Source organism: Antrostomus carolinensis, unplaced genomic scaffold (assembly GCF_000700745.2).
Source record: "Antrostomus carolinensis isolate BGI_N321 unplaced genomic scaffold, ASM70074v2 scaffold44252, whole genome shotgun sequence".
Classification (NCBI taxonomy): domain Eukaryota; kingdom Metazoa; phylum Chordata; class Aves; order Caprimulgiformes; family Caprimulgidae; genus Antrostomus; species Antrostomus carolinensis.
The window spans coordinates 1,071-17,506 of NW_010298446.1; the positions used below are offsets into that span (position 1 = coordinate 1,071).

The window sequence follows — 16,436 nt, forward strand, 5'->3', positions numbered from 1 at the left end:
TCAGGTTGGACAGAGTTCTGAGCAACCTGATCTAGTAGATGATGTCCCTGGTCATTGCAGGGGGGTGGGACTAGATGACCTTTATAGGTCACTTCCAACGCAAACTATTCTATGATAATATCATACTACAGACATTATTTTTTGCATTTGAGTTGGTCTGAGCATGAATCAATTGCATAGTCTCTTCTCTTGTGTGAAAACTTGATTTTGATATGGTAATATTAGATGGGAAAGACATCCTTTGGAAATAACACTCACCGCCCTTTCACCACCCTCATAGCTGGGAAGCAGGACCTGGAAATGCTACTGTGCCAGTCCACAGTGTGCTTCACATGATGTAAGAGTCAAGTGACTCATAATCTCTCCCTGTCTCCACCACTGCCTTGTTTTGAGACTGCAGACAAATAACTTTAGATTCTCCTATCTGTGTTTCTCCTTGACTTTAGCTATGTGTTGTCTGTATAGAGTTTGTTTGCTGTGATATGGGTTATTTATCTGCCTTCTTATACAGTGTGTGGTATAATGGTGATTGTTTTTTTCCTTTTGGGAGTGCTAAATGCGGCTGTGATAACTTTACAAGTAAAAATGGCAAGCAAGCAGAAATTGAAGTCTTGGTGTAGAAGCCTGTCCTATTTCTAAACCTTCCTTTCTTTCCAGTTCTTCAAACTGTCAATAGAGAAGACTTATCTTGAGTTGATTAGATACCAAATTTCATGACTAGTTATATCGTGTCCTTTGAATTACAACTTCTCTAGGGAAGAAAGCCACTATCTAGAGGTGATATCATTGCTGAGAATATAATTGATGCTATAGCAGTATTCCACATAAGCTCATTCTGAAATATTACTGTCAGATAAAAGGAGGTATATCAGGAGAGAATCTGGGACCTTTCTGTTAGCTTTATTGGAAACTTAAGAAACCAATAAATGACATTCCATATAATAGAGAAGTGCTTTGTGTATTGTTTTATCTTAAAACCTACAAGACTGCCAAAACAGCAGAATATAGGAAATTCACTGATGTAAGCCTTGCTGTCGCCAGGCCTGAAATTGTGCCAGAAAGAACACTCACAGCAAGAGTAAATGACTAGTGACAGGTTTAAAATCCCATACTTTACAAATTATCAAGCCTGGATCTCATCGATGCATGGCATTTATGTGTAGTCTTTACAACTCATTCAGTCCATAAAACTGCAGATTTGGTTGTCTGTCTGTTCCAGCTGCCCCCACTCCTCGTTCAGACACAGTAAGATTTCAGAGAAACCAGTTTCATAGTGACAAAGAGCATCTAAGAGCTTAGCTCCAGTGTTCCAAGAGTGCATTTATTGCATTTATTGTTTGCATTAAATGATGCTAGTGTGGATGTCTGCTGTTAGTCACTGCAGAAAGTTGTTAGGAGATAACCCTGGCCCCAAGGGACTTATAGTGCAAACATACAAGGCTGAGAAGTAGCAGAGAAAAGAGGTACTATCTCCTGCTTACAGGAAAGGAACAGAAGCACAGGGAGTTTAAATAACTTGTCCAAGGTAGTTGTACTAGAACAATGTGATTAAACCAGATCATCTTCTTTCTTCCACTCAACCTTAAACTTTTTATCCACTTTTCCTTGGATGTTAAAATCATGCTGGATTTGAAGCATGAGAGACAAAATGGAAAGTTCAACAGCATAGCTTAAATAACGCTCCAGCCCTCTCAAGTCTGGGATTTCTTTGGAGTTATACAGATGCTTTTAGGGACAGCTCTGCAGGTCATAGAAAAGATATCTGAAAGAAAGATTGTCAAACCCTCTTAGAGGTGTCAGCATAAGGTGTCTTGGAAGGGTCACCACTCACTTTCTTTGGTGTTTCCACAGGTGACAGCTGGTGGAAGAGCGAATTACTATGTGTCATATAGACGGGAGCCTTTTGCACAGATTAAATTGCCCAAATACTCTCTGCCTAAGGTGAGTATACCATTTATGAACACAAACATCTTGAATAACACAGCCTGCCCAGTGGTGAAGCACCTTGATGGGGTTTCTCTGGGGAGCTACATTTGTTGTGCTACTTAAATGATCTTTCTGAAATATAGATTTGTGATATTCAACTCTCCGTGCCTTTGATTAGTGAGCATTTCAGGAAGAACAGTTTATTTTTTCCTCTGTAAAGAGCAAATGGGAATGAACAGGTACCTCAAAAAACAGAGCTCAAACCAACTTCTCCTAGACCAATCTTCTATGAACACCTTTCCCCAGTCCTACTCTGTTCTCTATTAATGATGTCTCTGTAAGCCTGGTCATGATACTGCAGGTCCTGGAGAATGGTTAGGATGCTGAGCACTATTGTGGTGTCCATGCAATGAGAGAAGCACAAGGTATAGCAGCTCCACTATCCTCATCCTATGGCTGGACATTGCCAAGAAGTCATGGAGGTGGAGTTGGCTGCCCATAAATTGTGCCTTATTGATACTTTGGACACACAGAACCACTGTGTGATGCTGCTTAGGAGATGACTGAGGTGGCCTAAGATTAACACTGACTGGCAAAGCTAGGAGGGAGCAAAATTAGTACTTCTCAATACAACTGTGCCTGGATTTACCTTCTTAGACCTTAGCTTACTACCAGATCAAATGGTGCAAGCCTCAGCAAGGAGAATATGTCCCTGGAATTATACTCAAATTCCACAGTGTAGTCATTGCTTGTGATTGTGTAGAACAGAAGAGACCAGCCTTTCCAGTGTCTTGGCTGGATAAAAGTTTCTAGGTAGCCTAATGGGCAGCTGAGGTCACTGCTGCTCTCTGGAGCCTCAGAATGGCTGTTAAGGCTACTGTCATAGATGGCTGATAATCAGCAATAATGACCTTCCCCTTCCTTCCACAAGTGAAAATTTTGTTGGGATAATTCTAAGATAGTTGGCTAGATTTGCCTTGTGGGCTCGATCTACCCTTCTGGTTGCCTATGAGATATCGGCAGTCTAGCAGATATGGCGTATTTTCCTTAATTTGTACCTGAAAACTTAATAGTTGTGAGAAATTTGCATTCAAATTTGCAGTGTTGCACCTCAATTTCTTCCCATTTGAGCTGATCACAATCCGTAGTGGATTGACACCTGTATAGAACAGACACAGTTTCTTTTGTTTGTCATACCACGGTGGTGGTCTGGGTTTCAGAATGTCTGACCACAGACTATCTTCTGGAAACCCTGCTGCCATTTTTTTAGGAGAAAAACATTATTTATGCTCCCACCTTATGGATTGGCCTTGAAAGCTGCCCCTCATTAAAAAGACAAGTGAGTGGAGAGAATGACTGCCCTGTGATTGCCCTGCTTTATTGATTGATGCTGTCACAAGTTGCTGGCCTGTTACAAGACAGATTTGTTGGTGGCCCCGGTTTGGAATTGGTGCATAGTATAAAGTCAGGGATAGTTTTGTCATTTAAAAATCGAAAGTACTTTTAAGCTAGGTATTATGGCAAAGTCTTCTAGCCATGTAAAGGAGGCTTGTTTGTGCTGCCCTCAGTCACTAGAACTTTTCTGCTGTACAGTAATAACTATCCTGTCAGCTGCAGATTTATGAACTCTGCTGGAGTTGTACATATATGAGGTTTGCAATAGGGTAATGCAGTATTTCCACTGCAACTGGTAAAAAAAGGTTGATGTCATGTTGTGTTTTGCTTTATTTTCACGCTGCTGGAACAGGTTGGATATGTACTTAATCTTTAAGGAATTAGAGCTGTTGGGCAAGAACAAACTTCCGTATTTAGTCTTCCTTCATTGAGGGAAATGGCAAATCTCCCACTGATTGCACTCACTGGGACAGAAATAGACCCTCTAATGTTTTTTTTCTCCCCATCTCATGCTGATAGACTATGTTAGTTCTATTAGAAATAACCTGATCTAATCAACCCCAACTTTTCATCCAGATACCTCACACAGAAGATTAAGTTGCCTCCTAGGCAGGAAGGGAAAATTGAGCTGATCTTCCCCCAGATATTCTTCCCCAAAAATCAGGTCACTCTGTCTGTTGGGAGACTTCCAGAATTATGGTTTCTTGATGCAGAAACACTGCAAGAAATTAATCAAGGCTCCTTGGCACCTTGAGGAAATTTTAAATAGATACAAATAGATAAATTAATTCCCACATAACCACAATGATTTTGCTTCTACCTGAACCAATGTTAGTTTGTTCAACAATGGTGCCAAAGATGAAGTGCTTCAATACTCATCACCACCCTGAAAATAATTTCCACGGACCTACTTTAAAAGAATACTGAGAAAAATGCACTGTCACATCTCTTTGATATTAAAACTAAATGGGGAAAGCCTTGCTGGACCTTCAGATCTTGGTTAGAAGCAGAATCCAACAAAGGTTAATGGATGGTTTATTTGATAGCCTGTATATAGTGGGATAATAGAACTCAGACAAACACTCAATAGAAAAATCACTACCAGCATTAGCCCAAACTGATCCTCAGCTTCAAATAAATGTATACTCCTAGGTTATTTTTGAAACTGATTCTTTACCATTTGGAAACACAAGCCTATTAGTTCAGTGCATGGATGGAAATTGTCACTGCTTTTAGCCTGGTGTTACAGCACGCTTAGTGACTATGAGGACTCCAGGCTCCAAGGTTGTGAATCTTCCACAAGTGATAAAATTGACTTTCAAATTTATAAATAAAAAATGAAACTGTATGAAGTTCCTTAAAACTACCAAAAATGAAGAAAGCAAAAATCCTTTGCCCAGCTGATGATCTTTAAAAAAATGAAATGCAGAAAAGTCACAATGGTGGTAATTTATTGGCTTGCTCTAACAGAAAATTGTTTAACATACCTATAATTCATGCTCCATCTCCATTCTTTCATAAGTCATGGTAATTACTACATGTCCCAAAGGGCAAAGAAATAGAGATCCTCAGTAATGGGCCTTTTGTCTTCTTTTAACAGGACATGCATATTATCAGCACAGATGAGAATCAGGTGTTTGCAGCTGTTCAAGAGTGGAACCAGAACGATACATACAACCTGTATATCTCAGACACCCGAGGGGTGTACTTCACCCTGGCCTTGGAAAATGTGAAAAGCAGTCGAGGACTGGAGGGGAATATCATCATTGACCTTTATGAGGTATGCAGTAAAGGTCACCCTACAAAGAACAGCAACTGCTTGCTAATTCAAGCGAGTGTAAATCTCTTACCAGCCTTCCAAGATCTTCATTTGTTTTGGGATCAGCCCAGAGGCATTTACTGGATTTGATGCTGTGCTGACTCATGTGGGAATAGATGCAGTGCATTCTGCTATAGGTGTGACAACTGATTGCTTTCAGGTCAATGACTGGTTAGCTATGTGGCATTTCCAAAAGGGGAAACCTTTATCCCTCTCATCCTAATGTGGACATTCAGAGAAGGACTCAAAATACTGTTTTTCCCCTTGAACAGCTAAAGACACCTGCTCACAAGTAGGGAATATGGATTCCACCTTTGTAAGTACTGAACAGTTTATGAATTATAAGCAAAAGTTTATAGGTGCTATTTGCCCAGAGATAACAGCTGGATAACTTCTTCTATTCTCATTCTTCTGCCAGGCCTTTCAGCCTTGGCCAGCAGCAGTCCTTTCAGAGCAGTTGTTCCAGCTCCTGGTTTCTTCAGAGCATTCTAGTTTTGGTGTCTCTTAACTCACTGGATAGAAGATCTGTTGAGGTTCAGGGCTCAGTGTTTTGCCAGCAACAAACAACTAAATAGTGGTTGCATGCTAACTTGGGAAAGTTCTGCTGCTGCATGGAGAAATGTGTTTGCAGTTACATATATAAATTAGGATTATAGGTTTATTTATTTCAGGCAGAATAGTGCCCATTTAACAACAACATCAATTTGTTTATAAAAATCCCGGTAGTTTAAGGCAATGTGAGAAAACTAAAAAATACTGCATGGATCAGTATAAAGGGCAGGCTTTACATTTTATTTTCACCTAGTTAAATACATTTTCTGACCTCTGAAAACAAGTGTATTTCTTTATTGTGATGAACTGGCTAAAACAAACATGCATTATCTCCCATTCCTTGGCAAATTCTGTATTCCCCAACTGTGTATCATAGATTCTCTGCTGTTAAATGCTGATAGAGATTTTCAGAGTCATTCAAAGGGTGGTGTCACTCAGAGGCCTTTAGAGTAGAAAGATTTGCATCCTGGCTGTTGCCATGAAGTTGCAGATTTGCAGCAAGTTTGTTCTTCCTGTCTCACTTTCACAGCTGTACAACAGAGACCAGACTCAACACAAAATCTTGGGGACATTTTGACAGGACCATATTCTGCTGGATTGGGTTTGACTGACAAAAATAAAAACATTTGTAACAACTCAGTTGATTTTTATAGAATCTAAGAGTGGAAGGAAAGTGAAGAAATCAAGTTTGCAAAAGATCAGTGTTTCAGCATATTCAGGGTTTCCATCTTTTGTGTAAAAGTAAAAATGGCCAGCACAAAAAGGTTCCAGTCTGCTTCTGATGTGACCTGCTGTCTCCCATGTTATGGTAATCTGGAGGTGGGGAGTGGAGCAGGCCACATCCCCAGGCTCACAGAGCTCATGTGTGACACAGTGCCTGCTGTACCTTTGAGCCCATCATCAGTCTGTCTGCAAGCACTCAAGGAAATCCAGGACTGGGCTGTTTCTTAGCGCTTTCCTCTGTGAACATCCTTGTCTTTTTCTTCCAGAGAGAAAGACTGCACGAGGCCTTTCAGCTGTGCAGGCTTCATTAAGATGTACTTCCGAGGCCATTGACAGTCTCCTGATGCTAAATTGAGATTACTTCATTGCTTTTCAGACCTTCCATGCCTGAAGTTTCTCAGATGGGCCTTACTTTTGGCCTATTCTTCCGATTTTTTCATCTCTCTCCATTTTTCCTAGGTAGCAGGGATCAAAGGCATATTCCTGGCTAACAGGAAGATAGATGACCAAATCAAGACTTTCATTACCTACAACAAGGGCAGAGACTGGCGTTTGCTGCAGGCACCGGACACTGATCTAAAAGGGGATCCTGTAGTTTGCCAGTTGGTGAGTGGCAGACCTTTTCCAAAGCACAATTGTCTCCTTCAGAGCTGCTTATTTTAGTGACTCTGTTAACAAAACATCCAGTGAAACTGGGTAGAGAGATTCTTGCCAGTCAGAGAACTGCAAAGTCCAGGTGCTCCAAAATGGGGCACATTTAACAGAGGAGAACTTTGAGTTGGGCTTACTGCTGTAAGTCAACAACATTCAATAAACAGCCACTTTACAGTATGCTGTAGCCTCTGTATTTCAAAGGAGTGGTATTTCTCAGAATTTTCACTCGTTAACTTCTCTCCCTGTGTTTTTTCTCTTGACCTGCTGAGTGTTAATTGAATTAAGTAGATTTCTTTTTCTATAGCTTAATAGATTTTGAGAGAGAATTCTGAACATATTTCTTGACCTTTTTTATGGAACTTAAGTCAGAATAAGAAAATTTCTGGGAAAAAATGCTCTAGATCAGATTGTTGGTAAAAACAAATGCAGACGTGCTTGCTTGTAATGCAATGTTCCTGCTTCTCTTGCTCTCAGCTACTTTTATGGTGTTTATTCAGAAAATGAACATATGCTGCTATTTGTAACAGTGCTAAGAGCAAAGAGGTCATTTTCAGAAGGATCAGAGCATCTGTGTGCAGTCGCCAAGGGTTCCTCTGATATTTAACTTGTTGCATATTAAGGCTTCTGCCTTTTGTTTGTTTCTTATCAACAGCCCTTTTGCTCATTGCACTTACATCTGCAACTCTCAGAGAATCCGTATACTTCAGGAAGCATTTCCAGCAAAGAGACAGCTCCTGGGCTGCTGGTGGCAACAGGTAAGAACATAAGTGCTTCTTACCACTCACCCATTCCTCACTGGGAGCCTGAGAGTATAGATGTTTCCTGTCGGTGTTTTGTTTCAACAAGTGCTGAGCTAATTCACATTAGCTCCCATTTGCTGTGGGCTAGGAGAAGGTATCAAGCCCTTACTTAAAAAAAGATAATGCCTGTCAAGTATTTGTTGCTCTGCAATAACCCTTATGCAGGTCTAAGACTACACATGTGAGAGATCATTACCAACTGGCATTACTAACTCCTCTCACTTGGCATCATTACAACCACTGATGTAGGTGTCTACCCATTTGCTGGAGTTATCATGAATGAGAATAGGGCCTATAATCATGGCTACTGTCCTGGGAGGTATCAGTACATTCCACCTGCTAAGTAGCAACCACAGAGTTGTCACAAAGCCTGTTGGGTGAAGCTTGGACTTCATGAGTGCCTGTCTTGTGCATGGCACCTACTTTCAATGCTTTATTTCTCCAAGACTGGCAGCACTTTATCTGCATTTTTACTGTTCTGCAACATAGCACTGTGGCAGGTCTGATACGTGAATGGAGAGCTGCCACAATGTTTTGCAGTGGCAATGGCTGACCCAGTGTAATTAATATGACAACCATTACAGGCCCTGTGCGCACACGGTAGCAACCTCATCAGGATGGGTGGGGCTACCAACCATACCCAGAACTCCCACAGCTCTGTGGGAGCTGCTGGGCTAGCGAAGTACATTCTGAATAGCCGATGCTATAGAAAGCTGGCCTCTGAAGCATGTAGGCTGTCCTGCCTTTTCACAGGGAGGTTCCTACATATGCTCACATACCTATAAATAGCTTAACCATTCTTTTGAAGGCTAATTTTATCTCCTTTGTCTTGTTCAGCCTAACAGTGTCTTGCAAGTGCGTCATGTTAGCATATTGCCTATGTGAATTTATACTGTTTCTTCCAGCCATTTCCATTCTCATGTCCTTCTGTGTTTCCATGTCTCTGTCAGACTAAACCAGAACCTGAGAGACAGGTTCCCTTCATGACGTTTAAATCTCAGCAAGGGAAACACCATATTATTTCTAGTTCACTGATCCAGGCCAAACGAGGCGAGATAATTTAGTTTAAACCTCCAGATCTTCCTATGCATACCCAAGTGGAGTCATCACTGCTGTCGCATCATATCACACTTGCTAGATGGATGCTTAGGAGCAAGACCTACTCATGATGCTGTGATTGCAGAGCCTTTTTTCTTTAACCTTTTAGGAAGCAAATAGAGGCATCAGGACAGTGTGATTCTAGGCATTGATCTAAATTGTTAGTAAATGAGGTTCTTCTGCAGCTGCCAGTGCATGGGATGAATGCTTTCCCAGTCTAACAATTAACCTTTAAAAGACAGAATATAACTTCTGCCTTACTGCTTTGTACAATAAAAAGCTTAACCTGTTGGGAATATACACATCTGTTTCCACTAACCAGTTTCACAACAACAAGAATGTCTCACCATGTTGGCAAATGTGTTCCAGGGTAAGGATTGCAACTTATTCTCACAGGCATTGGCTGCTCAACTCTCTGTGTCTTACTCTTTGATTTACAGTAGTACACTTCCAGCAGTGATGGGAAACTCAGGCTCTTGATGTGAGGGCAGAGATTAGATTCTTGCAAAGGGAAGAATTATGTTTTAGTATCTAATTGTACAGCTGCCAAATCATCTTGACTTGTTTGGAAGTTAGTTACATTTGGTGGGGTTTGGATCTATGTAGCTGAAAGAAACTAGATGAAGTGAATGAAGAAAATAATGAAACAGATTTGCACAGAAAAACAGATAGAAGTGATATTAAAAGAATCTCACCTTTTTACTCTCTTTCCTTGCTACAGTTTGGAAATCCCTGCTTGGAAAGTTGGTTTTCCAGTTTTGATATCTAAAATACAATGATACAAAGCTTACAGTGCTACCTTTAAGTTAGTTTCTAATTCTTGAGGACTTCCACTTGTGATAAGACACTGGGTTAGACAGACCTTTGGATTGAGGCAGTAGATTTATACTGGTGAACCTGGATGTCCCTGTAGACTGTCCTTCTATATGGTTGCCCACAGCAGGTTTTTCTTGTATCTTCATCTAAAGCAGTTGGTCATTCTTGCTGGTGTCAGGGAATAAGATTAGGTAGATGGACAGTGTGATATTTCCTACATCCTGAGCACTGATGGAAAATGCTTTCTTGAATTGTCCTGCCTCCCTGAGCCAGAAATTTCATTTTTTGAAACAATGTTGTCACAACAATGTGGCTAGTTGGTTTCCATGATGGTGACAGGAGTTTATCAATCCACATCTGGGTTTTATTTTCCCATTTCCCAGCATTAAATGTCAGAAATTCAATTAACATTTTCATTAGTGTGTTTTTATTATGCTTTGTTGATACTACAGATGTGTAAGAGTACCACCTCTCCCTTTGCTGTTTTTGAAGAAAAAATATTAGTTCTCGTTTCATTCCATGGAAATTACACCTGCTTTAAAAACAGCCTCTTTTGGAAGGTATACGAGTGGCTCACTGGGCAAAGAATTAATGAGATTTGAATACGGAAGTCATGGGTTTGACCACAATATGGTGGCTATGGGCCATTATCGTTGGGAGACCTTCCAGTGGAGTATCTGTCAGAGTTACGTCTGCTTGCATCCTGTAGGACAGACATTCATACCACCAGAATCCCACCTAGCACTGATTGAAGGTACTGTTGACAGACTAGATGAAAAACAGTTCCTGGATGACTGTGGTAGCTTTTTCCCAAGCCACTGGGTGTTTCGGGAAGTGAGGAAGTGAGAACAAATTAATTTAGAACAGACCTTCATTGTTTAGTAAGCCTGGTGCTTGTGGTGTGATTCTGATGATTTGTGTGCACCAAATGGGTGTGTGGTTTCATATGCGGTTTTTAAAATATGTAGGTCTTTGGCTAGAATACACCTGCCTTTAGTGGCTTGTAGTTATGGCCAATACTACCTGTTGGGAAAATAAGCTGATAATACTGTTTCTCCCCAGTGTCAATTTTCAAATGGCACAGCTCTTGTAAATGAATCTTGCCACCTGACCATAGTGTTGTTTTTAGATGAGAATAGAATCAAGAAAAGCAAAGAAGCAGTGGTCAGGCCAAGTACTTTAGATTTCCTGGAAAAATGTGGTTCTGTGTTCATCCATACAAGAATATCTGACAATTGCTTGTGTTGCAGGCAATGTTGGCTCTGAGCTTTCCTACACTGATGTTGGTGTGTTCATCTCTTCTGATGGTGGAAATTCCTGGAGACAGGTATGTTTTGCAGAGCAAAGGAAAGCATGGAGCATTTTGCTGTTGTTCTCCTGAATCTTCCCTTCCCAGTGGAGTGGAGCACTCATGCTGTACCTGATTTGTTTGCAGATCTTCGAGGAGGAATATAATGTGTGGTTCCTGGACTGGGGAGGGACACTAGTGGCCATGAAACACACGTCAGTACCCATCCGGCACATGTGGTAAGGAAACTTGTTACTTTGAGAAAATATCCTGATGGGGATAAGCTGACAGTGGTGCTAATATCTCTTGTATCACCAGGGCAACATCTGCTAGTGTCTACAAAATGAGCAAATTAGATATTTCTTATCTGTGTTTTACCATCATTTTGGTTTTGTTGCTGAATACCATGATTATTGTACCATTTCATGAACATAACGGCTATATACATAACCACATACATATATGAAATACTCTTTGCACTGGTCATGTACTATGAGACTTCAGGTGGGGTTTCTTTCCCACAGACACATCTATACTGATTAAGATGTCATCCTTTGTGCTTCATGTATTTCTGAGAGGATGTTTCCCTCTCTTCTGCTTTTTGTTTACAGAATTTGGTATTAGACTGGTGATACAGATGAAAGGAGGGAGAGGAGAGGGCAGTAGGTATTGGTAAGGACAATAGAGATACATTGCTGTCTCTTACAGGATTCTGACATCAATTTCCAGAGATACAGTGGTGGCGACTGAATAGAGTTGGAGGTGGAACAGGGCAAAATGATTTCCCAGTTGAAGATACTGTTTTGCTATAAATGGTTTATAACAGTCTAAGCAATAAAGATACTGCTCAAAATTGTCCTCTCCTTAGCCTTTGCCCCTCTCATTCCTGCACCAGCTAAGCACTGGAGAGAGGCATTTTGAAATTCAAAACTAACCTTGTTTACAGAAAATGTGTGTATTAACATCACCTTCAGTCTCTGGTCTTGAGTGAAATAGGGGCACGGCTAATGGTCTGACCTACCCATCTTCTAATGTTGTTTAGAAGTGAATTAGTTAGAAACAGCCTTCAGATACAAGTTTTGTGTTCCTGTCTGCAAGACTGAGTTGTCCCTCAGCTTGATGGTGCTAAGCACGGTGTCTATCTCATGCTTTTCATGCAGAACAGGAAATGTGGCCTTCAGTCAAATAGAAAAAGAAAGCAATGGTGTTTGGCAGCAGTGATGAGGTGTTAAGGTCTCCTTTTCCTGAGTCATTATTGTACAAAATCCTTCAGTTATATTACAGTCATTCAGAAACTGGAGACCTCAAGACAGGCTGTCTTTACCCATCACAAACTAATGTTCCAGAGATGTACCTTAAGAACACTAGTGACTACTTTTTCAAGGTTAAAATCTTCTGGACTTTATATTCCTGACCTGACAGATAACTCTGGGATGTCTGCAACACAGATTTTTATTAAAGTTCAAATAGGTTGAATTGGAGCACACTTCTCTACCATCTGAGCTAAAGAAATGACTGCTGTAGTTTTGGTGTGATACGGGATCGTTAGCCACAGGATGTATTGGCTTGTATTGTTAAGGCTTTGCAGTTTTTCCAGGATCATCTTAAGAGAGGGACCAAGGGTTCTCTAAGAGGTCTGTGCCTTTGTGGGGGATTACAAGCAAGTCATTATATGCAAAATGAGGGTTATGATCTTCATCTTGCTTTCTAGTGTTCAGGAAACAGGTTGTTTGTTTTATCATAAGAAGACTTGTTGCAGTCATAACATAATATATGTAGCCATTCTGAGTCAGGACCCTGGGTTAATCTAGGCCAGCATCCTCTTGCCAACAGCCTCCATAACTGGACATATAGAGGTTAGGATGTGTTGTGTGACTAGAAACATTTGCTTCTGATAGGTAACTCAGTAGTCATGACTATATCTGAAGTGTCCTCAGGAAAAAGGACATTAAGACCACGTCCAGATCTTCAGACTAAACTAAGTAAGAGCCAAAGCAGAAGCATGTGTTAGCCAAGTGTAGGTGTTACCAGCAGTAGGTACACCAGGCTGTGGCAAATTGAGTTGTGGAAGAGTGAAAGGTGAACCACTTACTGGAAGAGCTGTAAGTCGTGTATTAACCATCTGTGACTGTGTTCTTCAACCCAGGTGCAACTGTTTTAATTGTGTCTTACCTTGTGAAGGCTCTTTGGATGTGAAAAGCACATTATGTACAAATGCTTGTACTTAGATGTCAGGAGACTTTTGGTCCTATGGCTGACTTTCTATAGGAGCTGAGAGCCCAGTTCACCTTTGTCTGCTCTTCAGAGGTTCCTTTCAGATGTTCTTCCTTTCCACTAACTCTCATGAAATGGTGTGTGCAGTACTATAATCGTCCTACCCACACTATTAAATGAGTAGTGATTTAGAGTTGTTATCAATAAGCTCCAACAGGTTTCCTCCAAAATTGTACCCTTAGGGACTTTGGAGTTTGCTTCATATTGCCTCAGTAAGCACTTGTTTTATGGGCAGGAGTAGAATAGATTAAAGGCTACATGTATATCTATTAGTTTCCAGGCTGAGACATTGTACAATAAGTTTCATCCCGGAGAAAAGAAGGGTGGATAATTGAAAAGCCTAGAGAACTTTAGCTAAGCTAATGAAACATGCTGTTCTTCAGAAACTGAAATACAATTTAGGTAGATAAGTGTGTAAGCAGAACAGCATACAAATGCACAGGTGTATGGGAAAATACATACATTTAAATAAATAGATTTGGGGCAGATAAGCTTTTTGTATGCTGTTTTACTTACAGCTTTCTGTCTTTGGTCTATAGTCAGCCTCCTATTCTGGCAGATGTGCATTGTGAGTCAGGTGAAAATGTTTTGCTAGGTGCTGTGAGAAGCAGGTACTTAGGGAATGGTGATTGCAAGCCTCGGCTTTCCACACTAGAAATCTGAGGTTGGTGTAACCCATTGTTTGTAATACACATTACACTAGCCTCCTGGTCCTTTGGTGGCATCTCAGATAGTGTCCCTGATGCTACCTGCTTGGAGTGGGGAGGATTCAATTTCCAGAAAGACCCTCTTAGACAAATCCAGGTGCTCAGATGGACATGCACACACACACACATGTGCATCCTACCTCAAACTTTCCTCACCTGGAAAATAAGGCAAACTTCTTTTTTACACTCACTTTAAAATGAGAAGTGTTTCCTGCTATTCAAAGAATAGTCATTTTTGTCCCTTTGGTAACGTCCATTGAGAGTAATCTGACAGTTTTCACAGCCCAGGTACCTCACAGAATTACAGACGACTCTCTAATGACCCCGCTGGGAAAGGATCAAATAATTTTACAGCCAGTAAACCTTTGTCCTTCTCTGTTTGTTCTTCCTTTGCTGGTATAATTCGGAGCTGAAATTCTGGGCAGAAATTGTGCAGGAGAGGCTGTGCGGCAAGTCTAGGGGCAGAGAGAAACTTGGTTGCTTTCAGAACCATTCATGAGCAGCAGCTTTGGGAACTGGATGCTGACAGTCTGTAGGTTGCTTGTCTCTCCTGTGGCAGTAGCAGCTGGGTGTGCACACCCTTCTTCACCTGTTGTCTGCACTAGTGTGGGCAGAGACTGTCAGGGTGATGTCAGGGCCAGTAAATCCCCAAGGGCTGGGAAGCCAGGAGCTGGCCGAGGTCCCTGGGACAGCAGGGCAGGATTTCGTAGCCAGGTTCCATTCCACCACCCCAGCCAGGAGTGAGGCAGCCCCAGCTCTGGGCATCAGGCACCTCACTGGCCACAGGGGCAGGCTGAAGCCAGGCTGGGGCATCAGCCTGCATGTCAGGCCCATGACTGGGCAGGGCTTTGGCAGAGCTGGAGCCTGGCACACTCCTGTGGTGTCAGTGGGGCTCCTAGGCCATGGATGGGGTGAGGGGAGGCTGTGAGGGAGGCTGGGAAGAGACACTAAGGCATAGGCCACCATAGTCCTGACCTAGTCTGTCTACTGGTGTGGTCAGTTAGTTCACCTACTCCTTTGTAGTTGTCAGAGACAGAGAGGTTGCTGGGTGTAGCTGGGAGCAGGGTTTGCTAACCCTTCTTTGCTAATCTAAAAGCCTGTTGTACTAACTCTAATTCAACCAAGGATACATGTGCTCTTTGATAAAAACAGAAAGTAAGGCACACAGTGGTTGTGGGTAGGGACAGATGATCAAAAGCCACTGACTTACCCTGGCTTGTTGCTGACAGTGTGAACACTCTCAGCCTCTAAGAAGAGAAATGCTTTAATTTTAACCAGCATACAACTTTGTTTTAGAATTATAACAGGCAAAGAGCACACAGACTAATCACTAACTGTGGCTCCGTTTTTCCTCCTTCTTCCACCTCTCTCTAGAATGGAGACCACCTCTGAGGTGACATGCCTTTGCAGTAGAAGTATTAATAAGGCTAGAGACATTTCAGCTAATGCCATATGGCTTTGACACATGCATGAGTTGAAACATCCTGTGGTGTTGACAGTAATTTTCATGCATTCAGGCCAGGGCTGCTTATGCTTTGAGTGCTACCTCATGCCACATGTTATTGTAGATCCAGAAACAGGACTTGGAAATGCCCCTTGATCCCTTGAAGTCTGATGTACAACTGGATCAAATATATCCGTGTTCTTATTGCTGGTGTTTATACTCTCCAAGGCTTTGATCTTTCAAAGTACACCAAGTGCATGAATTAATGGGCTGGGGAATGGTGCTAGTCTTATAAAAGATTGGTGCTTGTCTTATAAATCTAGCTGCTGGAGCTTGCAGAAAGTAGCCAACATTTAATTGCTGCAGTTACTCTAGAGTAACTGTTTTTATGTGTATAAATCTTGTCTGCTTCTATCCCAGGGTGAGTTTTGATGAGGGAAGATCCTGGAGTAAATACAGCTTCACATCAACACCACTTTTTGTGGATGGATCCCTTGTAGACCCTGGTATAGAGACCCAGATAATGACGTAAGTATAGCAGTTCTTAACTTTTTCTAAAACGTGATGGCAGAAGGGGTGCATGGAAATCCCCAAGTGCATGATGAGCCTCCTGGTGTACAGTGCAGCACTGTGAATAGAATCATAGAATCATTAAGGTTGAAAAAGACCTCTAAGATCATCAAATCCAACTGTCAACCCAACACCACCACGCCCACTAAACCATGTTCCTAAGCACCACATCTACAGATCTTTTAAATAACTCCAGGGATGGTGACTCAACCTCTTCCCTGGGCAGTCTGTTCCAGTGCTTGATAACCCTTTCAGTAAATAATTTTTTCCTAATATCCAAACTAAACCTCCCTTGGTGCAACTTGAGGCCATTTCCTCTTGTCCTATCACTTGTTACTTGAGAGAAGAGTCTGACGCTCACCTTGCTACA

At 41.6% G+C, this 16,436-nt stretch overlaps 1 protein-coding gene across 1 annotated transcript in view; it reads left to right on the plus strand.

Annotated features, from left to right (window-relative positions):
- Positions 1 to 1,791: 1,791 nt before the first annotated feature.
- Positions 1,792 to 16,436, plus strand: part of SORCS3 (sortilin related VPS10 domain containing receptor 3) — a gene marked incomplete at its 5' end in the record, with an annotated part of 64,558 nt that continues 49,913 nt past the window's right edge. The window contains 7 exons of the mRNA XM_010162435.2: positions 1,792 to 1,941; positions 4,922 to 5,101; positions 6,875 to 7,021; positions 7,722 to 7,824; positions 11,034 to 11,110; positions 11,219 to 11,310; positions 15,917 to 16,024. Coding sequence (XP_010160737.2) covers positions 1,792 to 1,941; positions 4,922 to 5,101; positions 6,875 to 7,021; positions 7,722 to 7,824; positions 11,034 to 11,110; positions 11,219 to 11,310; positions 15,917 to 16,024 — 857 coding nt within the window. The remainder of the gene's footprint in view (positions 1,942 to 4,921; positions 5,102 to 6,874; positions 7,022 to 7,721; positions 7,825 to 11,033; positions 11,111 to 11,218; positions 11,311 to 15,916; positions 16,025 to 16,436) is intronic.